This window comes from Lampetra fluviatilis, chromosome 27 (genome assembly GCF_964198595.1).
Source record: "Lampetra fluviatilis chromosome 27, kcLamFluv1.1, whole genome shotgun sequence".
NCBI lineage: Eukaryota > Metazoa > Chordata > Hyperoartia > Petromyzontiformes > Petromyzontidae > Lampetra > Lampetra fluviatilis.
The window spans coordinates 1,543,530-1,568,150 of NC_136301.1; the positions used below are offsets into that span (position 1 = coordinate 1,543,530).

The window sequence follows — 24,621 nt, forward strand, 5'->3', positions numbered from 1 at the left end:
TCCGCGATGACGTCATAAAGAAAAGCGATGGCGTCATAAGGAATATCAATGGGGCCGCGACGACGAGGGGAGGGGCTGGGCACGGCGTGACCGCCCCACATCACGTGGATCGCCTGGCCAATCACCCGCGGTGGCGGGGCACGGCGGTGGCGCGCCACTTGTGGTTGCTGCATGCGGCGCTGGTCACGTGGGAGCTCGCGTCGCCGTGGCAACGGCCGGGACACGACGCCGCGTGGTTATCGAGGACCGACGCTCACGCGCAGGATGAGTCGTCGAGAACCGGATGGATGGACGAGGAGAGGAGGCGAAAGATGGGGAAAGTGATGACGACGGCGACGATACTGATGATGGTGACAATGATGATGATGATGAGGGACGTGCCATCGTCGATGATGACGATGGCGCCAATGATTATGCCGATGCCAAAGGCAGTGATGGTCATTGTGGTGGTGATGACGATGACGACGACGACGTTAATGACAATTGCGATGAGGTGGCAGAGGAGGAGGAAGAGCAGGGAGATGATGCAGGAGTGTTCAGTGGACAACAGGCCACAAGAGCCATCGTTGATGATACGGCCACCACGGCACCTGCGGCAGTTGCAGCCTTGGAGACTCCTGCATCAGTCACCACCCAGGCAGCTGCAACAGTCACCACCCCAGCTGCAACAGTCACCACCCAGACAGCTGCAACAGTCCCCACGTCCCACGCTGCTCCTACCGCTGCTGCCGCTGCTGCTGCTGTGGCTGCCGCGTCCCGGGCTGGGCGCCACCTTCACGGTGGGCGTGGCGGGGCCCTGGCAGTGCGGCGACACGGCGCTCTTCGGCCGCTCCCACGCCGAGCTGGCGGGGCGCCTGGCCGCCGAGCGCGCCAACTCGGAGCTCTCGGTGCCGGGGCCCGGCCGCGAGCCGCTCGGCTACTGGTTGGAGGCCACGGCGCTCCGGGAGGAGTGCGAGGTCCCCCGCGCGCTGCAGGTAGGGCCCTCCAAACGGAGCCCACACGACGAGTCTGGACCGACCGGTACCCACCGACCGGTACCCACCGACAGGTGCCCGCACAACCAGTGGAAAACCGACCGATGCCCACATGACAAGACTCATCGACCGATCTCGATCGTCCGTTCCCCCTCGACCCTTTTCCCGCGTGCATTGTGCGTTGGACCTCTCTTCCACCGTTGCGCGTGACTCTTCTGTGACTCTGTGACTCTGTGACTCTTCTGTGACCGAGCCCTCTGTGCTCGTGAGCACCGTGGGATGGCTGAGCCCAGCACGGAGAGAGAGAGAGCGAGCGAGCCGGAGCAGGCAAGGCGGTTGCGTGTGACTCTGTGACTCTTCTGTGACCGAGCCCTCTGTGTTCGCGGCTGGGCAAACTAGACAAGGCCTGGGGCTCTGCATGGGACTAGGCCTCACCACTACACTCTGTAAAGTTAGTACTATTATCCACTGATACTACTATAGAGTCAGTAGATACTACTGCATAGTTAGTAAATATTACTACTTTCAGTAGATTATACTATGGTCAGTAAATACTACTACTACTACAGTCAGTAGATATTACTGCAGAGTTAGTAGTTACTACTATAGTCAGTGGATACTACTATATTCAGTAGTTACTACTATAGTCAGTGGATACTACTATATTCAGTAGTTACTACTATATATTCGGTTAATACTGCTATCGCGTCAGTAGATACTACCGTAGAGTCGATAGATACTACTATGGAGTTAGTAGTTAATACTATAGTCAGTAGACACTACTATTGAGTCAATACATACTACTGTAATGAGGTGTCTTTTATTGCACGTAATGTAGCTTAGGACCACGTCGTCATGAGATAATGCCGACGTGGAGATGGTATGACCGAGCAGACAGGGACGACGTGAAGACAGCGACGACGTGAAGACAGCGACGATGGCCCGAGTCCCTCTAGACAGCCCCCAACCTCCCTTCTTGCCCTGCTTTTATCCTCGTGGATTCTCCGGGGGAATTTCTCCAGCCGTCTATTTTGGACACTCTGGGGAATTTCCCAACCAAGATCCTCCAGACTTGCTGGCAAACGTGTCTTTGCATCCAGCCTCGCTGACACCCTGTCTTCACATCGAGACTTGCTGACACAGTCTTTACACTACTATAGATTCAGTAGGTACTACTATAGGCATTAGATACTACTGCAAAAGTCAGTAGTTACTGCTATAGAGTCGGTAGATACTACTATAGTCGGTAGTTACTACCGTAGAGTCGGTAGATACTACTATAGTGTGTAGATAATTTTACAGTCATTAGATTCCACTACAGTCAGTAGATACTGCTGCAGAGTCAATAGTAATGACTATAGAGTCAGTAGATACTACTATAGAGTCAGTAGATACTACTATAGAGTCAATAGATACTACTATAGAGTCAATAGATACTAATATAGAGTCAATAGATACTACTATAGAGTCAGTAGATACTAATATAGAGTCAATAGATACTACTATAGAGTCAATAGATACTACTATAGAGTCAGTAGATACTAATATAGAGTCAGTAGATACTACTATAGAGTCAATAGATACTACTATAGAGTCAATAGATACTAATATAGAGTCAATAGATACTACTATAGAGTCAGTAGATACTACTATAGAGTCAATAGATACTACTATAGAGTCAATAGATACTAATATAGAGTCAATAGATACTAATATAGAGTCAATAGATACTAATATAGAGTCAATAGATACTAATATAGAGTCAATAGATACTAATATAGAGTCAATAGATACTACTATAGAGTCAGTAGATACTACTATAGAGTCAGTAGATACTACTATAGAGTCAGTAGATACTACTATAGAGTCAGTAGATACTACTATAGAGTCAATAGATACTACCGTGGAGCCAGTAGATACTACTGCAGAGTCAGATACTACTAGAGAGTCACTAGATACTACTCACTTTATTGTATGTAGGGTGTGTAGGTGTATATGCCTATGCGGGGGTAAAAATATGTTTTGAGCGGGGGTGGGTCGACAATTTTCAGAAACCTTTTTGATCAACTATTTCCCCCCCACTTTCTATAACTTTTTGGACTTCTGCAAGCCTCTTATGATTTTGTTGACGGACAAATGGACAGACAAACGGCGCGCCGGGCTTTCACAACAGCTTACTATTTGTGTATGTATATGTTTTCAAGAGGGTACTTCCCGCCAATTTTTCTAAGCATTTTTTAAACATTTCATTTAAAAGATTCTAATTCTGATACGAGACGCGGCCGGCGTCCGCAGGGAATGTCCACGTGGGAGCGTCGCTGTTCGGCGGTGGTGGGGCCCTTCAATGCGGAGCTGTGCGAGGTGGCCGCCATGCTGACCCAGCGCTGGGACAAGGCGATGTTGGGGCCGGCCTGTCTCAGCCGCAGGCTCACGCGGCCGCAACGTGGAGCGGGGGCCGACAGCAACGAAGACGGCGACAAAGAGCAGTGAGTGCGTGGGAGGGAGGGGGTGGGGGTATCCCAGTAAACGGGTCAACAACGTTGGGGGGGGGGGGGGCAACGTTGGCCCAGGTAAGGGTCAAAGGTATGGATTAGTAGGGTCAGGGTATGGGTCGGTAGGGTCAGGGTATGGGTCACCAAGGTCAGGGTTTGGGTCAGTAGGGTCAGGATATGGGTCAGCAGGGTCAGGTTAAGGCTCGGTAGGGTCAGGGTATGGATCACCAGGGTCAGGGTATGGGTGACCAGGGTCAGGATATGGGTCAACAGGGTCAGGGTATGGATCACCAGGGTCAGGATATGGGTCAACAGGGTCAGGCTATGGGTCACCAAGGTCAGGGTTTGGGTCAACAGGCTCAGGATATGGGTCAGCAGGCTCAGGCTATGGGTCACCAAGGTCAGGCTATAGGTCAGCAGGGTCAGGCTATGGGTCAACAGGCTCAGGCTATAGGTCGGTAGGGTCAGCGTTCTGTCGCCGGGATCACGGATCCGGATTCCGTGGTGGCGATTAGCAGTGAAGCGTCACCTCGTTGGCGCTGGGCCTGATCCCCCCCCCTCTACCTCCCCCCCCCTCCCAGGGACGATCTCTCCACACACTTTGCCAACATGGCGCCGTCTCCGGCCGACGCGCTCTTCGCCGTGCTGCGTCACCTGCGCTGGGCGCGCATCGCCGTGGTCACCGTGGAGGTAGCGGCCACGGCTTTGCCCTCCGCACGTGGACACGTAGACACGTAGACACGTAGACACGTGGACAAGGATGAACCTCCACCGCGGACTGAACGCCACTCTCACAGCGGTGGCGGCGGTGGTGGTGTTTGTGGTTGCGGCGGTGTGTGTCATGGTGGTGGTGGTGGTGATTATGATGGCGGTGGTCGTGTCGGTGGTTATTGCTGCTCACTCAGAGGAGGAGTTGAAGGCGCTGCTGCTGCTGCTGCAGCTTGACCTGGAGCGTGCCACTAAGAGGTGGGGGCTTTGTCATCAGCCCCGACAAAACTAAGCACCTCCCTGGGTATTTTGCAGAGGTGTGGACTCGAGTCATGTGACTTGGACTCGAGTCAGACTCGAGTCATGAATTTGATGACTTGCGACTCGACTTGGACTTGCATAACAATGACTTTGTCCCACCTATGAGATGTGGACTCGAGTCATGTGACTTGGACTCGAGTCAGACTCGAGTCATGAATTTGATGACTTGCGACTCGACTTGGACTTGCATAACAATGACTTTGTCCCACCTCTGGTATTTTGTATCATCAAACACTCCACCCCCCTCAACTCCCCAATTGGCGATGGGGCAGTTGTGGACAGAGTGGAGAGGTTTCCGTACCTGGGCAGTGTGCTGATAACCAGCTCCGGTTTGACAACAGAGGTCTCACTCCGAATCAACCGAGCGACATTATCCTTTCATCGGCTGCGTAATGCTGCGTGGAAGCGACCCGGTCTGTCGCTCAACAGGAAGCTTCGGCTCTTCTCGGCCACGGTCATGTCCTCCCTTCCCTACGCTTGCGAAACGTGGACCTCCCTAATGGAACGTCTTTGCCGGTTAGAAACATTCAGGGTGGCCTGCCTACGATCCATCCTGGTTTAACAAGCAGACTGGATTGTGTGAGGACCTCACAGACCCTCGACAGATGTGGACACAGTCCCATCGGTGAGCTCCTCCGGCAGGCAAGACTGCGTTGGCTGGGTCATCTATCCCGCATACCCAGCCACCGCATGCCCAAACAGATTTTGTTCGGCCATACATAGGGTGCTAAAAGTGCGCGGCACATACTAGAGAAGAGATGGAGTGATGTGGTCCAAGAGGACATGGAACTGACTCGATATGTCGATGTGGTGGTGACTGTGCGTGTCGTGGTGGTGGTGGTGGTGGTGACTGTGCGTATCGTGATGGTGGTGGTGGTGGTGACTGTGCGTATCGTGATGGTGGTGGTGGTGGTGACTGTGCGTGTCGTGATGGTGGTGATGGTGGTGACTGTGCGTGTCGTGATGGTGGTGGTGGTGGTGGTGACTGTGCGTGTCGTGATGGTGGTGGTGACTGTGCGTGTCGTGATGGTGGTGATGGTGGTGACTGTGCGTGTCGTGATGGTGGTGATGGTGGTGACTGTGCGTGTCGTGATGGTGGTGATGGTGGTGACTGTGCGTGTCGTGATGGTGGTGGTGGTGGTGACTGTGCGTGTCGTGATGGTGGTGATGGTGGTGACTGTGCGTGTCGTGATGGTGGTGGTGGTGGTGGTGACTGTGCGTGTCGTGATGGTGGTGATGGTGGTGACTGTGCGTGTCGTGATGGTGGTGATGGTGGTGACTGTGCGTGTCGTGGTGGTGGTGATGGTGGTGACTGTGCGTGTCGTGATGGTGGTGATGGTGGTGACTGTGCGTGTCGTGATGGTGGTGGTGGTGGTGGTGACTGTGCGTGTCGTGATGGTGGTGGTGACTGTGCGTGTCGTGATGGTGGTGATGGTGGTGACTGTGCGTGTCGTGATGGTGGTGGTGGTGGTGACTGTGCGTGTCGTGATGGTGGTGGTGGTGGTGACTGTGCGTGTCGTGATGGTGGTGGTGGTGATGGTGGTGACTGTGCGTGTCGTGATGGTGGTGATGGTGGTGACTGTGCGTGTCGTGATGGTGGTGATGGTGGTGACTGTGCGTGTCGTGATGGTGGTGGTGGTGATGGTGGTGACTGTGCGTGTCGTGATGGTGGTGGTGGTGATGGTGGTGACTGTGCGTGTCGTGATCGTGGTGGTGATGGTGGTGACTGTGCGTGTCGTGATCGTGGTGGTGGTGATGGTGGTGACTGTGCGTGTCGTGATGGTGGTGGTGGTGACTGTGCGTGTCGTGATGGTGGTGGTGATGGTGGTGACTGTGCGTGTCGTGATCGTGGTGGTGATGGTGGTGACTGTGCGTGTCGTGGTGGTGGTGGTGGCTGTGCGTGTCGTGGTGGTGGTGGTGACTGTGCGTGTCGTGATCGTGGTGGTGGTGGCTGTGCGTGTCGTGGTGGTGGTGGTGGTGGCTTTGCGTGTCGTGATCGTGGTGGTGGTGGCTGTGCGTGTCGTGGTGGTGGTGGTGGCTTTGCGTGTCGTGATCGTGGTGGTGGTGACTGTGCGTGTCATGATGGTGGTGGTGGCTGTGCGTGTCGTGGTGGTGGTGATGGTGGTGATGGTGGTGGTGGTGACTGTGCGTGTCGTGGTGGTGGTGGTGTTTGCGGTGCGAGCAGGCGAGCGAGCCGGGCTCGGCGGTGTGGCGCGGCGCGGCGCGCGAGTTGGTGCGTGCCGTGCGGGCGCGGGGGCTGCCCGTGCTGGAGCTGCCGCCCGTCTCCACGCCCCACGGCAGCCAAGACAACCACGGCAGCGGCAACAGCCACGGCAGCCACGGCAGTGATGACGGCAGCCACGACCGAGCACTCTCCATGGCGTCTCGCTTCGGCGCTCGCGGTGAGCGCTGCTGCGTCCCCGCGTGCGGGGCCTGACGGATGTTAACTCCCTCGCCCGGTATGCAAGAGGTCTATGGGTTTAGATCCCGACCCTTGACCCCTGTTGTACATTTGGATTTGTATGTATGTGTATGTATGTACGTGTGTACGTATGTATGTGTGTGTGTATGTATGTGTGTATGTATGTATGTACGTGTGTACGTATGTGTGTGTATGTATGTGTGTGTGTATGTGTGTGTGTATGTATGTGTGTGTGTATGTGTGTATGTATGTATGTGTGTATGTATGTGTGTGCCTGGCACAAGCGTCGTGGTGACGTCACCACCACTTAGTGGCGAATGGCGGTTGTTGTTGTTGTGTGTATGTATGTATGTGTGTATGTATGTGTGTGTGTTGAACAGCACAGATGCCATATTTTCTGTCCGTCTGCTACAGCAGAGGTGTAGGAAATTCCAACAAGACCTACATCTCTACTTTATTGACCATGTCAAGGCCTATGATACCATCAGTAGGCCTGGGCTCTGGGTTGTTCTTCGTGCTTTCGGAGTCCCTGACCCTCTGCTCACGATCATTAAGGACCTTCATGATGGTGAGCGGGCCCGGGTATAACTACGTGGCCGGGAGTCAGAGCCATTCCCTGTACACCTTGGGGTGCGACAGGGATGTCCTCTGGCTCCCACATTATTTAACATCTATTTTGACCACGTAGTTCGTGAAGCCTTCAATAACTGTTCCTGGGAATTTCCATTTGATACAGATATAATGGGAGGTCAAGGGATGGCTCCCTATTGGTCAACCACGTTATGTATGCCGATGATTTGGTAATAGCTGCTCATTCAGAGGAGGAGTTGGAGACGCTGTTGCTGAAACTGGAGCGTGCCACTAAGAGGTGGGGCCTTACCATCAGCCCAACCAAAAACACAATCCTGCGGAGGGAGCTGGTAGGAACGTTGGGTTGCTCGGTCAATGGCCAGGGTCAACGGCGGCGTGGTGTATTCCGCAAATATGCCCGACTGTGAGGGCGGGCACAAGTCGGCGTGAGTAGGTTAAACGTTGAGTTTTATAAGGGAACCACGGGGTGACCAGCCCCTCCCCACCCAGCCCCACCCCTCCCACCCCCCACCCAGCCCCACCCTCCCCACCCAGCCCCTCCCTACCCTCCCCTCCCCACCCAGCCCCTCCCTGCACGATGGACGGACGGACACAATAATCCCCTGTGGGCTGGTGTAACCAGGAGGTTCCTACCAGTACTAAGCACCTGCCTGGGTATTTTGTACCATCGGACACTCCACCCCCACAACTCCCAATCGGTGATGGGGCAGTCGTGGAGAGAGTGGAGAGTTTCCCATACCTGGGCTGTGTGCTCATGACCGGCTCCGGTTTAACAGCAGAGCTCTCACTCCGAATCAGTCGAGCGGCAATATCTTTTCATCGGTTGCGTAACGCTGTGTGGAAGCTACCTGGTCTGTCGCTCCGCACGAAGCTTCAGGTCTTCTCGGCCACGGTCATTCCCTCCCTTCTCTACGCTTGCGAAACGTGGACCCCCCTAATGGAGCATCTTCGCCGGTTGGAAACATTTAGGCTGGCCTGCCTACGATCCATCCTGGGTTTAACCTGCAGGCTGGATTGTGTGAGGAGCTCACAAATCCTTGAAAGATCTGGGCAAGGTCCCATCGCTGACTTCCTCCAGCAAGCAAGGCTGCATTGGCTGGGTCATGTAGCCCGCATGCCCAGCCACCACATGCCTAAACAGATTTTAAAATATAGACTATAAACAGCTTTTGTTCGGCCGGATCCAGGGGCTAAACGGGCGCAGCACGGGCTAGAGAAGAGGTGGAGTGATGGGGTACAGGAGGACGTGGAGCTGAGTGTACTTGCCGATGACCGGTACCAGCGGTGTCAAGATCGGCCTCTGTGGAGGAGGCTCGTGAAGGACGCTACTGGGCAGTTGGAGGCAGTTCAGCAAATGGGATGTTTGGCCAATGGCGATTACATCGCGCGCCTGTTTATGTTTACCTATGCCCGAGCCTCAAACGAGTACCTGGCGCGGTGTATGTAAATCATCAGCACCGGGGAGACAAACAGAGGTGTGGACTCGAGTCATGTGACTTGGACTCGAGTCAGACTCGAGTCATGAATTTGATGACTTGCGACTCGACTTGGACTTGCATAACAATGACTTTGTCCCACCTCTGGAGACAAAGGCGGCCGGGCGTGGTGCTGGCCACCCACACCGTGTGCCGTGCCACTCGCCAACAGCGCTTGCTCCAAACAAGCCCCTGTCGAAGGCTACACGGGTGATCTGTGTCTCTTGTGCGCGTAGCCGTGGTGACCTGCATGCCGTCCGCGCTCATGGGCGGGCGCCCGCACGCCGCTCTCCTGCGGAGCGCCGCGCGCCTCGGTCTCGCCTCGGACCTTGCCTTCATCCCCTACGACGCCATGCTGTACGCGCTGCCCTGGGGGCAGCCCGGAGAGGTGGGCAGGCCCCGGCACTCGCGGCCCCCGAGGGGGGGGGGGGGTGCACGGGCCAGAAACGACAACTTGAATTATTCAAATCACACAGCCCGTGACTCCATCTCACCCAGCCCGTGACGCCATCTCACCCAGCCCATGACTCCATCTCACCCAGCCCATGACTCCATCTCATGTGACCCGTGACTCCATCTCACACGACCTGTGATAGTGGTGAGTGGTGGGTGGTGAGTGGGTGGTGAGTGAGTGGTGATTGATGAGTGAGTGTTAAGGGTGGTGATTGAGTCGTGAGTGGTGAGTAAGGGTGGTGAGTGAGTAGTGAGGGTCGTGAGTGAGTGGTGAGGGGTGAGTGAGTGGTGAGTGAGTGGTGAGTGGTGAGTAACTGTGGTGAGTGAGTGGTGAGTGATTGGTGAGGGTGGTGAGTGAGTGGTGAGAGTGGTGAGTGAGTGGTGAGTGAGTGGTGAGTAAGGGTGGTGAGTGGTGAGTGAGAGTGGTGAGTGAGTGGTGAGTTAAGGTGGTGAGTGGGAGTGAGTGGTGAGTGAGTGGTGAGTGAGTGATTGGTGAGGGTGGTGAGTGATTGGTGAGGGTGGTGGGTGAGTGGTGAGAGAGTGATTGGTGAGGGTGGTGAGTGATTGGTGAGTGAGTGGTGAGTGAGTGGTGAGTGAGTGAGTGGTGAGTGAGTGGTGCGTGATTGGTGATTGTGGTGAGTGAGTGGTGAGTTAGTGAGGGTGGTGAGTAAGTGAGGGTGGTGAGTGAGAGTGGTGAGTAAGTAAGGGTGGTGAGCGTGTCTCTCAGGTGGACTCAGGTCCGGTGCCCGCTCTGGCCGATGACCCGGCGCTGCGGCGCGCCTACGCCGGGGTCGTGACCGTGACCCGCGCCCTGACCCCTGACCTCCGTGACGCGGCGCAACTCCAGCCCAAGCAGGTGAGGCGAGCAACTCAACAGCAGCATCGTCATCAACGTCATCATCATCATCATTGTTATCATGATCGTAGTCAACTTCATCATCATTGACATCATGATCGTAATCAACGTGAGCATCATCAATGTCATCATGATCCTAGTCAACTTCATCATCATTCCTGTCATCATGATCGTAATCAACGTGAGCATCATCAATATCATGATCCTAGTCAACGTCATCATCATCGCTGTCATCATGATCCTAATCAACGTCATCATCATCTCTGTCCTTTCTTACTGCGACGCTTCCTCCTCCGCCCTCCCATCCCCGTCCCATCTCCATCCCCGCCCCGTCTGCCTTCCTCAACCCCACCACCACCGCCACCACCACCACCACCGCCACCACCACCGCCACCACCACCACCACCACCACCGTCCCGCGCGCCCGCAGGCCTCGCCGCTCTTCGGCACCGTCTACGCCTCGGTGCTGCAGGTGGCGCGTGGTCTCGCCAGGACGCGCGCGCACCGCGGGTGGATCTCGGGCGCCAACGTGGCGCTCGGCACCCGCCACGAGCGCGACGGCGCCGCGGCCGCCGGCAACGCCAGCTACGTGGTGCTGGTGGCCGACGGGCGCTCGGCCCGCCTGCGCGCGGCCCTCGCCGTGCTCCCGTGGGGCCACGCGGCCGGGGGGCGGCAGCGGCGTCCGCGGTGGCGCCTGACGGTGGCGCCCGCCCCGGGAGGCGCCGCGGTCGCCGTGTCGCCCGGCACCGACCCCTACTGCTGGTTCGACGAGGAGTTTGGCTGCTCCGGGGGTGAGGAGGATGAGGGTGGTGGTGGGGAGGAGGGTGTTGGGGAGGAGGGTGGGGAGGAGGGTGGAGATGAGGATGGGGATGATGATGAGGGTGAGGATGAGGGTGAGAGTGGGGATGATGATGGGGAAGGAGATGATGATGGGGATGAGGGTGGGGATGATGATGATGATGATGGGGGTAAGGATGAGAGTGAGGATGAGGGCTTATCATGTGGAAATGTAGATCATTATAGCGGCCACGTTTCTAAATGTGGAGGGAACAACCAGAGGACCCGGAGACGAATCCACGCGACCACGGGGCGAGAGAGAGAGACGCGCAAACTCCAAATACACAGCAGCAGGCGTCAGGGTCGGGCTCAAACCCACGACCTCGTGTAGACCGGGCGAGGTAGTCAACATCTCACCACGATCACTGTGGCCGTGATTGTTCTACGTGCTGCAGGAATGGATCTGCCGTACTTGCTGTCGGTGTTGTTTATCATCACGGGCTGCCTCAGCGGAATTACTGGACTCGCCGTGCTCCTCAGGTATTGGGGAAGGGGGGGGGGTGCGCTTGGGGGAGAGGGGGCGTCCGCTGCACGATGTCTGTGATTGAGAGGCACCCTTTACTTCAGCTGGGACTAGAACGTCTCGCAGCGACAGTGGTGGCAGCCGCCACTCCGTGACTCATGTAGCCACAGAGCTGTTGGCGAAGGCACCAAGAGCTCTCTCTCTCTCGCTATCTCTCTCTCGCTATCTCTCTATCTCTCTCTATCTCTCTATCTCTCTCTATCTCTCCATCTCTCTCTATCTCTCTATCTTCTATCCAACGAACGCGTCCCCGCTTTGACCGTGTTTTCCCCTCCAGGCGGCGGCTGCAGCAGCAGTTGGACCACAGCCACAACAAGTTGATCCTCACCCTGGAGCACCTCGTCTTCATCCTGCCGCAGCTTAGCCGAAAGGTGCGGACGTCCCAGTGCTCCGTAGGGGGGGGGGGGAGGGGGTCGTGATGGAGCCACCCACCACCCTGCCCGGTTGGGGCGCAGCGAGAGGCGAGACGCGGTGGCTAGGAGATGTTGACTGCCTCCTCTGGTATACACGAGGTCGTGGGTTCAATCCGGTGGCTAGGAAATATTGACTGCCTCCTCTGGTATACGGGAGGTCGTGGGTTCGATCCGGTGGCTAGGAGATGTTGACTGCCTCCTCTGGTATACGGGAGGTCGTGGGTTCGATCCGGTGGCTAGGAGATGTTGACTGCCTCCTCTGGTATACGGGAGGTCGTGGGTTCGATCCGGTGGCTAGGAGATGTTGACTGCCTCCTCTGGTATACGGGAGGTCGTGGGTTCGATCCGGTGGCTAGGAGATGTTAACTACCTCCTCTGGTATATGGGAGGTCGTGGGTTCGATCCGGTGGCTAGGAGATGTTGACTGCCTCCTCTGGTATACGGGAGGTCGTGGGTTCGATCCGGACCCTGACGCCTGCTGTAGATTTGGAGTTTGCATCTTCACTCTCTCCCCGGTGGATTTTTCTCCGGATCGCCGGGTTGTTCCCCTCCACGTTTAGAATCAGCATCACGCCTTGAGAGCATATGGCTGCTCTACATTTCCACGTGACGAGCTACTTCGCTGAGCGAGTCATCTGTGATGTGCCACGTCGCTTCTGAAAAACGTCTCGACGGCTCAGCTGGGCATTTCCCTGGCAAAACACACAAAAGAGTTTTAGTTGGTGTGGTGGTGGTGGCGGCGGCCGCAAGGTGGAGCTCCGTGGCGTGGTGCGGGGGGGGGGGTCTGCGTTCCGTGCAGTGTAAATGTGCGTGCGTGCGCGTGCGTTCGACTTTTTTCGCACCCTAACGCAGCCAACCATGCTAGTCGGAGGTGCCGTGCCTCGTGCGGTGCCCTGTGCGGTGGCCTGTGCGGTGTAGGGCGCTGCGGTGCGGTGTCAATGTGGGGCGACGCGCTCTGGTTCGGTGTGGTGCTGCGGTGTGGTGAGCGGTGTGGTGTTGCGGTGTGGTGAGCGGTGTGGTGAGCGGTGTGGGGTGTGGTGTGGATGCGGTGTGGTGAGCGGTGTGGTGAGCGGTGTGGTGAGCGGTGTGGGGTGCGGTGTGGATGCGGTGTGGTGAGCGGTGTGGGGTGTGGATGCGGTGTGGTGAGCGGTGTGGTGAGCGGTGTGGTGCTGCGGTGTGTTGAGCGGTGTGGTGAGCGGTGCCCTGTGCGGTGTGGGGTGCGGTGTGGATGCGGTGTGGTGAGCGGTGTGGTGCTGCGGTGTGTTGAGCGGTGTGGTGAGCGGTGCCCTGTGCGGTGTGGGGTGCGCGGTGCAGTTTGTGGACGAGAGCCGCGTGAGCGGGATGAACCGCAGCGTGTCGGAGGCGAACAGCGCAGCCCACGCCGCACGCAACTCCTTGTCGGGGCGCAGCCTCCACATGGCGTCGCCGGAGACAACCAACATCGCCGTCTACGAGGTGAGACACGGGGACACGGACTTACACGGGGAGACACGGGGGCATGGGGAGACACGGGGGCATGGGGACAATGAGATACGGGAGGACACGGAGACACATGGCGCCACACGGAGAGACATGGGGACATGGAGATACGGGGGGTGGGACACGGAGATACACGGGGGCATGGGGACACGGAGATATGGGGAGGGGGGGGGGGCATGGGGAGACACGGAGACATTGGGATACGGATATACCGGGGGGATTCAGGGAGACACGGAGATACGGGGGAGACACAGGAACACGAGGGGGAGGAGGAGGATACTGGGACATGGGGATGCAGCGAGCCGTGGGGGGCATGGGGACATGGAAATGTGGGTACAGGGGGACACTGAGATACGGGGAGATGGGGACACGGAGACTCGGGGGCAAAGGGGGAGAATCATGGGGACAAAAATACACACGGACACAGTGACAAGGGGTTACACGGGGAGACACATAGACACTGGGGGGCGGGGGGGGGTATGGGGGGACACGGGTTTGACACAGGAAGATACGGGAACACCACGGAGACTCGGGGGTCATGCGGACACGGAGAGATGAGGACAGACGCAGGGAGGCGCGTGGGGACACCGTGGAGACGCGTCGTGGCGTCTGTGCGGGCGTCTGTGCGCGCGTCTGTGCGCGCGTCTGTGCGCGCGTCTGTGCGCGCGTCTGTGCGCGCGTCTGTGCGCGCGTCTGTGCGCGCGTCTGTGCGGGCGTCTGTGCGCGCGTCTGTGCGCGCGTCTGTGCGCGCGTCTGTGCGCGCGTCTGTGCGCGCGTCTGTGCGCGCGTCTGTGCGGGCGTCTGTGCGCGCGTCTGTGCGCGCGTCTGTGCGTGTGTCTGTGCGCGCGTCTGTGCGTGCGTCTGTGCGTGCGTCTGTGCGTACGTCTGTGCGTGCGTCTGTGCGCGCGTCTGTGCGCGCGTCTGTGCGCGTGTCTGTGCGCGCGTCTGTGCGCGCGTCTGTGCGCGCGTCTGTGCGTGTGTCTGTGCGCGCGTCTGTGCGCGCGTCTGTGCGTGCGTCTGCAGGGCGACTGGGTTTGGCTCAAGCGGCTTCCGAGTGGCATCTTTGGCGACTTCAAGCCCCGCGTGCGCTCCACGTTCCGCAAGGTGCGCCGCTGACACGGCGGCCCGGGAGGTTCGCGGTTCGAATCCGGCAGGCCGCCCTGGGTTAATACGCCGCCGTGGGGCGCCGCGGCGGCGAGATGTTAACGATCTCACCTTGTATACAGGAGGTCGTGGGCTCGATCCTGTCCCTGACGCCTGCTGTATATGTGGAGTTTGCGTGTCTCTATCTGTCTCCCCGTCGTAGCGTGGAGTTTTCTCCGGGTCCTCTGGTTTTTCCCTCCACGTTTATGAACAACATCACACGTTTAGAGTCTTTGGCTGCTTACACATCCCCACGTGATGACGACGAGCCACTTCGTTGAGCTATCATTTGTGGCCAGGTCGCTTCTGAAAAAGAGCTGCATAGCTCAGAGGGCTTTACCTGGTAAAATAAAATAAAAAATAGTTGAGTTGAGTTTAATACTGCGACGAACGTCAAAGATCCCCGTGACGTCGTTCGCAAGAGCAGAGCCGTCGCGCCCCAGATGCGCGCTTCGAGAAACGTTGCCGCGAGCGCCTCTCGACTGGGACCCCGCGCCCACCCTCCCCCCGGCCCCCCCCCCCCCCCTGATTGCCACGAGACGACCGCACGCTGCGTCCGTGAAACGCAAGCGACGGCCGTGCGCTTGGAGAAACGCGCTAGAGCAGGGGTCGGCAACCAAAACAACAACAACACGGATTGGGTAAAACAAAACAAAAAAACACACGCACCACAATATTTCAGGAGGCGAAATATCCCCGAATAGAGAACGAAGCGCGCTCCTCGATGATGCGCACGCTGCCACGCAGCCGCGGGGTTCCCTCCCGAGTTAAACAAGAAGAGACCATTTTTATTCCGTTCGAATTTCAAGAGGCGCACTGCGGTCCTCAAAGAGGCATCCTGCGTTCGACGGTCGTCTCGTCGCGTCACCGTCGCGTCTCGTTGCGTCACCGTCGCGTCTCGTGTCGTCCAGCTGCGAGAGATGCGCCACGAGAACGTGAACCCGTTCATCGGCGTGTTCGTCGACTGCGGCGTCTGCGCCATCGTGACGGAGCACGGGGCGCGCGGCAGCCTGGAGGACCTGCTGCAGAACCAGGACACCAAACTCGACTGGATGTTCAAGTCCTCGCTCATGACCGACCTCATCAAGGTGACGGCCTCTCTCCCTCCCACCCCTCCACCCCGAGCGCGACCCCGAGCGCGACCCCGAGCGTGACCCCTCGCGATTCGACGCCAGCCGCCGCCGTGGAGGTGTGCGGTGTGGCGACCCACTGGCCACCCGCCCTCCCAGCCTTCATCAGTGCTGCTCGCTCACAGCACTTGCCCCAACAGTCTGTTAAGGCTATACGGGGGATCTTTGTCTTTGTGCGTGTGTGTCCGCGGCAGGGCATGAAGTACCTGCACCACCACGAGCTGGTGCACGGGCGGCTCAAGTCGCGCAACTGCGTGGTGGACGGCCGCTTCGTGCTCAAGGTCACCGACCAGAGCTACTGCGAACTCAGCCAGCTGCTGCAGCTCACAGCGGAGGAGCCCAAGCCCGACGGTGAGGCAGCGACACCACCGCCACCATCGCCACCACCATCACCACCGCCACCACTGCCACCATCTTCATCATCTCCACCATCGCCACCACCGCCACCACCATCACCACCGCCACCACCACCACCATCACCACCACCACCACCACCACCACTGCCACCATCTTCATCATCTCCACCATCGCCACCACCGCCACCGCCACCACCATCGTCACCACCACCACCATCACCGACATCACCCACATCATAATTCCTAATCATCATCGCCGTCAACATCATCATCGACATCATCAACATCATCACCACCACCACCATCACCACCGTCACCACGGTGACGCGATTGGGGGTGTGGCCGCCCCTCAGAGCTGCTGTGGACGGCCCCGGAGCTGCTGCGCGACGCGGTGGCGGCGCGGCGCGGCACCTTCAAGGGGGACATCTTCAGCTTCTCCATCATCGTGCAGGAGGTGATCATGCGCAGCACCCCCTACTGCATGCTGGAGCTGTCCACGGAAGGTGGGTCCCGCGCGAGATCATCGGGTCACGAGGCCCCAGGGCCATGGGGTTGCGGGTCAAAGGTCAGCCGGGGGTCATGGGTACCCTGGGGCCCCGAAGCGACGGGGGTTATGGGTCACAGGTCTCCGGGAGGTCATTGAGTCACGAGGCCCTGAGTTTAAGGGTCTCCAGGGTCGTGAGGTTAAGGGTCACGGGTCACTAGTAACCGTGGCCATGCATCCCTGGGGGGGTTGCGGCAGGGGGGCGGTCAGAGTTCACGATCAGGCATTGGTCAATCCGCTGCTGGATGAAGGCCTCCCCCAATTCGTCTCACCTCCGCGCTCCGCTCGTTGTTGTGAGCGTCGCTCCTCCGCCCTCCATTGTTGTTGGAGGGCGACTGCCTCCAACTGCCTCAGACTGCCTAGCAGCATCCTTTACAGCCATCCTCCTCCATACTACCAAGTAAAATCATTGTCGTCGTTGTCATCATCATCGTCATCATCGTCGTCATCATTATCGTCGTCGTCGTTGTTGTCGTCGTCATCATCATCGTCATCATCATCATCGTCTTTAATCATCATCTTTGTTGTCGTCGTTGCCATCATCATCGTCGTCGTCATCATCGTTGTCATCATCATCGTTGTCATCATCATCGTTGTCGTCGTCTTCATGATCATCATCATCGTCGTCGTCGTCGCCACCGTTGCCGTTGGCCACGTGCCGCGCGCAGAGATCATCCTCAAGGTGAAGCGGCCGCCCCCGCTGTGCCGCCCGAACGTGTCGGCCGACCACGCCCCGCTCGAGTGCATCCAGATTATGAAGGCCTGCTGGCAGGAGATGCCCGAGCGCAGGCCGACCTTCGACGAGGTCTTCGACCAGGTGGGGCCGGGGCGACGCCCGCGACGTCCCCACGCTCCCCACCCTCACGACGTCCCCACGCTCGCGACGTCCCCACGCTCCCCACTCTCCCCACGCTCCCCACGCTCACGACGCTCGCGACGACGTTCACTCCCCGGCCGGCGACTTTGCTCATTTTCAGAAGCGACCTGGCCGCGAGTGATGGCTCAACGAAGTGGCTCATCACGTGGTGGCATTTGTCAAAGTGACGACGCATCTGCGAAACGACGTAAAATGGGGAGGGGGAGACGTTAATGTGGGTAAGAGTCTACTAAGAACTCATTTCCCCCCCACCGCTCTCTCTGACCTATACAAACCCCCTTAACTCCGGCATCTCTCACACTTCAGTAAAACATTTTCTTTCTGTGGTTGTCACACCTGATGTTGCAATCGAAACGTCGTGATTTATTTCTAGTTTTTTTCACCTTCGTGACTTTACCGAAAGAACCAAAGAGTATGGATCCTTGCAGTCACGAAAGCTTCAAATCTAGATTGTACTAATAGCCCCACGTGACCGCCGCCGTTACGTGACAAGTGGTACGTACTCCCCCCGCCACCCCCAGAGATGTTCCCTTGAGACGGGAGTGGGGTGGTTGGGGAGCGCCCTGGTAGGGGCTGGGACGTCGCGTGCCGCCGCACTTCCAATAGGCGCGCTTGGCTAGGTACGGTGCAAAAGAAGTTCGACACGCGTGCGCGCGTGCACATGCCCGCGCGTTGCCCTCCGCAGTTCAAGAACATCAACAAGGGCCGCAAGACGAACATCATCGACTCGATGCTGCGGATGCTGGAGCAGTACTCGAGCAACCTGGAGGACCTGATCCGCGAGCGCACCGAGGAGCTCGAGGTGGAGAAGCAGAAGACGGACAAGCTGCTCACGCAGATGCTGCCCCCGTGAGCGGCACATACACACACAGTGACACACACAGAGACACACACAGAGACACACACACACACAGTGACACACAAAGAGACACACACACACACACACAGTGACACATACAGAGACACACACACACACACAGTGACACACACACACAGTGACACACACACACACAGTGACACACACACACTGATACACACACACAGTGACACACACAGTGACACACACAGAGACACACACACACGGAGACAAAGATACAGATCCCCCGTATAGCCTTAACAGACTGTAGGGTAAGTGCTGTTAGCGAGCACCACACGGAGACACACACAGTGACACACACACAGTGTGGTGTGGTGGTGAGGTGTGGTAGGGTGGTGAGGTGAGGCGGGGTGGTGAGGTGAGGCAGGGTGGTGAGGCAGGGTGGTGAGGTGAGGCAGGGTGGTGAGGCAGGGTGGTGAGGTGAGGCAGGGTGGTGAGGCAGGGTGGTGAGGCAGGGTGGTGAGGTGAGGCGGGGTGGTGAGGTGTGGCAGGGTGGTGAGGTGAGGCAGGGTGGTGAGGCGTTTGCAGCCCGGATTGGACCCCAGGACCTCAGTGGTGCCGGCTCACACGATCCCTGACCCGGCACCATGCGGCCTCCTCCATTCAAGCTCGTCTCCCTCTCCCTTCCCCTGTCTCTCCATCCTGTCTCCCTCCCCCTCTCTCCCTCTCTCTCCCCCCTCCTCTCTCCCCTCCCCTCTCCCTCCCCAGCTCCGTGGCGGAGTCCCTGAAGAAGGGCACGCCCGTGGAACCGGAGCACTTCGACGAGGTGACCATCTACTTCAGCGACATCGTCGGCTTCACCACCATCTCGGCGATGAGCGACCCCATCGAGGTGGTCGACCTGCTCAACGACCTCTACACACTCTTCGACGCCATCATCGGCTCCCACGACGTCTACAAGGTCTGCGCCCGTGTGCCTCTGTGTGTGTGTCTGTGTGTGTGTGTCTCTGTGTGTCTCTGTGTGTGTCTGTGTGTGTGTCTCTGTGTGTCTGTGTGTCTCTGTGTGTGTCTCTGTGTGTCTGTGTGTCTCTGTATGTCTCTGTGTGTCTCGGGCTGCATTGCGTAGTTATGATATCCATCGGGGTCTGGGCCTGACTCAGTGAAGACCTATGTATGTATTTTGAACTTCTTTCGCACCGTACGTAGCCAACCCCCAGCACCATCACAACCCTAACCCCCGCCACTACCAGCAGCACCCCCACTGTCACAACCACCTTAACTACGTCTACCACAACAATGCCTCCACTACCACCAATGCCACCACCACTACCGTCGTCACCATCATCATCGCTACCGATTCCACCTTTACCACAATCACCACCTCCAGCCACTGGCGGAGACAGTGGGGGGGGGGGGGTGGCACGTGGCCCCCCAATTATTCGATCGAAATTAGGGATTTCGATTGGATCATTTATTAGTAATACATCGGCATTTTGCGACCCCCACTGCCACTGTGTAGCATATCATTACGTGTGAGATGATAGAACAATAGTCTGTATCCATAATTGGCGATAAGTAACGGCAAAGCAGTTATAAGTGACTCACAGAATTGTGCGCAGTTGCGTATACAGTCCACGACTTCCCTGAAGACATTCACCTTCAGCGAGCGCGATGCCGATCACACGCGGCTCGAATTCGACCCTCGATCGTTGGCTGCGCCATCGCCGCACACGCGTCGAATAAAAAGCAAGGGACAAGTCCTTACTTACTAACAACTCCTCTATCATTTCTCATTGCTGGAGGGGTTGCCCCCCTACCTGAAAATCCTGGCTCCGCCATTGCCTCCAGCGCTCTCTCGTGACCTTGACCCCCACACCAACCCCACCCCCACCCCACCCCAACCCCACCCCCACCCCCACCCCACCCCCACCCCAACCCCACCCCCACCCCACCCCCACCCCCACCCCACCCCCACCCCACCCCCACCCCCACCCCACCCCAACCCCACCCCACCCCAACCCCACCCCCACCCCAACCCCACCCCAACCCCACCCCAACCCCACCCCACCCCCACCCCACCCCACCCCCACCCCACCCCCACCCCACCCCAACCCCAACCCCACCCCAACCCCACCCCACCCCACCCCAACCCCACCCCCACCCCAACCCCAACCCCACCCCAACCCCACCCCACCCCAACCCCACCCCCACCCCAACCCCAACCCCAACCCCACCCCAACCCCAACCCCACCCCACCCCCACCCCCACCCCACCCCAACCCCACCCCACCCCAACCCCACCCCCACCCCAACCCCACCCCAACCCCACCCCAACCCCAACCCCACCCCACCCCCACCCCACCCCCACCCCACCCCAACCCCAACCCCACCCCAACCCCACCCCACCCCACCCCAACCCCACCCCCACCCCAACCCCAACCCCAACCCCACCCCAACCCCAACCCCCCCCCCCCGCCCCCCCCAGGTGGAGACGATTGGCGATGCCTACATGGTGGCGTCTGGGCTGCCCGCGCGCAACGGCAACCGGCACGCGGCCGAGATCTCCAACATGTCGCTCGACATCCTCAGCGCCGTCGGCTCCTTCAAGATGCGGCACATGCCGGACGTGCCGGTGCGCATCCGCATCGGCCTGCACTCCGGTGAGTCCGGCCACCACCACCACCCACTACCGCTATCGCTATCACCCAGCACCACCACCGCCACCACCACCACCACCACTATCACCACCACCACTATCACCACCACCACTATCACCACCACTATCACCACCACCACTATCACCACCACTATCACCACCACTATCACCACCACCACCACTATCACCACCACTATCACCACCACCACCACTATCACCACCACTATCACCACCACCACTATCACCACCACTATCACCACCACTATCACCACCACCACCACTATCACCACCACTATCACCACCACCACTATCACCACCACTATCACCACCACTATCACCACCACCACCACCACCAACTACCGCTATCACCACCACCCGGCACCACCGCCACCGCCACCACTATCACCGCCACCACCACCACTATCACCTCCACCACCACCACTATCACCACCACCACCCACTACCGCTATCGTCACCGTGCAGCACCACCCGGCTTCCACTGCTACCTCCACCGTCACTGCCCGGCACCGCAACCGTCATGAATGAGAGAGGAATCAAAATTCTGACTTGCTCCAAAAGTCTGAGTTAGCTACACGGGGGACCTTCATCTTTCGTGTGTGTGTTGTGTGTGTGATGTGTGTGTGTGTGTATGTGTGTGTTGTGTGTGTGTGTTGTATGTGTGTGTGTTGTGTGTGTGTGTTGTGTGTGTGGGGGGTGTGTGTGTGTGTTGTGTGTGTGTTGTGTGTGTTGTGTGTGTTGTATGTGTGTGTGATGTGTGTGTGTGTTGTGTGTGTGTGTTGTATGTGTGTGTGTTGTATGTGTGTGTTGTATGTGTGTGTGTTGTATGTGTGTGTGTTGTATGTGTGTGTGTGTGTTGTGTGTGTGTGTGCAGGCTCGTGTGTGGCCGGGGTGGTGGGACTGACCATGCCACGCTACTGCCTGTTCGGCGACACGGTCAACACCGCGTCGCGCATGGAGTCAACCGGACTGCGTGCGTACACACATACGCACTCGCTGGCACGTGCATACACGCACACACTCGTACACGATTATTTTAACCGGTTCTGGGCATCCCCTAGGTCGACTCGGCCTCAATTGAGTACCTGGTTCGGCGTGTAAACATCGCCACTCGGGAGACAAAGGCGCCCGGGCGTGGTGATGGCCACCCACCCCCTCGTGTGCCGTGCCGGCCTTCATGGGGATCGTTGTCTTTGTGTGCATCGCAGCCTACAGAATACACATCAACATCTCAGTCAAGAACATCCTGGACTCTCTGGGCGAGGGCTACCTCTTTGAGAGCAGAGGCAAGACCGAGCTGAAGGTACGCAAGGGCTAGACTCGCCCGAAATCATCACCAGGGCGAATTCGCAATACAGGCCACCGACAGCTCTTCTTTTCCACCGGTACATCCGAGCCGTGCCAGGGACTGTTGCCGAGCCGACCCCGAGTGCGGGTCAAGTGGCACGGAATCCGTGCTGGGCCGTGCCGTTATACAGCAAGGAACGAGCCGGGGACGCGCGTAGACCACGCGGTGACGAGCGACGCGCACAAACTCGCCGATCTCGTCAAGGAGTATAAAACCATCGTCACGCGAGCTCCGGCTCATCCTCGCAGCAGCAGCAGCGGCGGCGGCGGCGGCGGTGGCCGCTGTTGGCTTTTGGCTGCCCGTCAAACAAGGACGGTCGCCGCATTGCGTGGCGCTTTCGTACGCGCTGCTTCCGCGGCCGTCTTGAACGCTCTTCCTTCCGATATTGGGAAGCCGCTGGGAGCTATGATGCACTTTCACATCGTCTACATTGAAATCCAATCTAGAGTTTGGGGGGGGGGGGGACACAGGGGGGAAATTTCCCCACAACTGGACACCTTTATTAATTTATTCTCAGTAGTTTAGAATTGAGATTTAAAAAAATATTAATAAATTTTATGCACCTGCGATTCCTGATGTGTGCGACAGAGCGAATCCCTGCCCCCCCACCCCACCCCCTAATGTAGAAGTCAAACTCTGCCTGTGTGGAAAACGCATTTCTTTAGAACGGCTTTTTCTGTTTAGTTCGTTGTCCCACCGCGCACCTGCGATTAAGCACGGTCGTCTGCGTGCGGTGCGAGAGAAGTTCCACGTAGCGCACGTGCACGGTCGTGTCGTGTTGTCGCCACCTCGCAGGGCAAGGGCGTAGAGGAGACGTTCTGGCTCGTGGGCAAGCAAGGCTTCATGAAGCCACTTCCCCGCCCGCCGGAGGTGCAGGCCGGGTGAGTGTGCGCCCACTCGCTCACCCACACGCCTGCACATTTGCCTACCCTGTTCTCTGTTTATATTTAGTTTGTTGCGGTTGCACCCGACTCAAGAGCCGCATGGCTCACAGGGCTATGCCTAGTAAATGAAACTTGAAAACTTGAAACCCGCGCACCACAACAAACGGCAGCCATTTGGTGACATCACCACGGCGCTTGCGCCAGGCTAGGTGCACTCTCTAAGGCCACCACGTGAAGTGTCGCAGGCTCACTGCTGGAAGGGGGTCACGCGACAGACCCAGGTGGGTTTGTTTTAATGGGTGGGCTGACCGAGATGACCGGCAGATGCACCGGCTGGACTGGCCACTTCTCACCTCGCTGCGTATTAGACACCCGGCACTCGCACACAAAGACAACGATCCCCCGTATAGCCTCAACAAACTGTTGGGGCAAGTGCTGTTCAGCGGGCATCTACGTGAACGGGTACGGCGCATGAGGAGGTGACGTGGCCAGCCACCTCTGGCCGCCCGAGTGGAGATATTTTGCACGCCAATTCAGGCTGAGTTGACCTAGGGGGAGTCCCGTGTGCCGACTGATGGCTGCGCATGCGTGAGTGTGCAGGCAGGAGCACGGGCTGCAGCTCAGCGAGATCGACCAGTCCCGCCGGGCGAAGGCAGAGAAACTCCTGCAGAAGAAGAAGTGAAACCCACTCAGCGCTTTGTGTCAACGCGCACACGTCGTGCACACACACAGCTCGGCACACACTGGACCTATGCGCACATGCATACCTACGTGTACATGTGTGCCTACATGTATGTGTACATGCATACCGACATGTACACATACAGTATACATACATGTAGACATACATACATGCACCCAAACATGGAGAGAAAATCCTCCCGTATAGCCTTTACAGACTGTAGGGGCAAGTGCTGTTAGCGAGCACCTATGAAGGCCGGAACGGTACACGAGGGGGTGGGTGGCCAGCACCACGCCCGGCCGCCTTTGTCCTCCTAGTGGCGATGTTTGTACACCGTACCAGGTACTCATTTGAGGCTGAGTCGACCTAGAGGAGGCCCAGGACTGGTTCGGATAAACGTCACCGGCGTTGGCCGTAAACGGAAATCAAACGCGGGTGGGCAGGTTTGTAGCGCATTGCGCTACCCGCTACACTACCGCTCACCACATACCCATACACACTTAGTCACGCACACGCATACCCATACACACTTACCCATCTACACTTATACACACATACTCATTCATACTTACTCATACACACATACCCATACACACATACCCATACACACTCATACACACGTA

General features: G+C 57.9%; 1 protein-coding gene across 1 annotated transcript; it reads left to right on the forward strand.

Moving 5' to 3' along the window:
• On the forward strand, nucleotides 1-24,200 carry LOC144942439 (retinal guanylyl cyclase 1-like). The gene is made up of 22 exons (XM_078869312.1): nucleotides 1-974; nucleotides 3,270-3,460; nucleotides 4,048-4,156; nucleotides 6,681-6,897; nucleotides 9,220-9,371; nucleotides 10,164-10,292; nucleotides 10,723-11,083; nucleotides 11,525-11,609; nucleotides 11,930-12,023; nucleotides 13,380-13,520; nucleotides 14,568-14,648; nucleotides 15,599-15,775; nucleotides 16,012-16,168; nucleotides 16,527-16,676; nucleotides 17,386-17,534; nucleotides 18,280-18,443; nucleotides 19,180-19,372; nucleotides 20,896-21,070; nucleotides 21,959-22,057; nucleotides 22,293-22,387; nucleotides 23,228-23,313; nucleotides 23,917-24,200. Exons 1-22 carry the CDS (start codon nucleotides 288-290, stop codon nucleotides 23,996-23,998), a joined length of 3,774 nt encoding a protein of 1,257 aa, XP_078725438.1. The 5' UTR covers nucleotides 1-287; the 3' UTR covers nucleotides 23,999-24,200.
• The last annotated feature ends 421 nt before the right edge of the window (nucleotides 24,201-24,621 follow it).

Excerpts from the sequence above, each read along its gene's own strand:
- LOC144942439 (XM_078869312.1), top strand. The coding sequence starts at position 288 with ATGGACGAGGAGAGGAGGCGAAAGATGGGGAAAGTGATGACGACGGCG. Across the intron at positions 13,521-14,567 it reads CCAACATCGCCGTCTACGAG|GGCGACTGGGTTTGGCTCAA; the intron begins GTGAGACACGGG and ends GTGCGTCTGCAG. Across the intron at positions 15,776-16,011 it reads TCATGACCGACCTCATCAAG|GGCATGAAGTACCTGCACCA; the intron begins GTGACGGCCTCT and ends TGTCCGCGGCAG.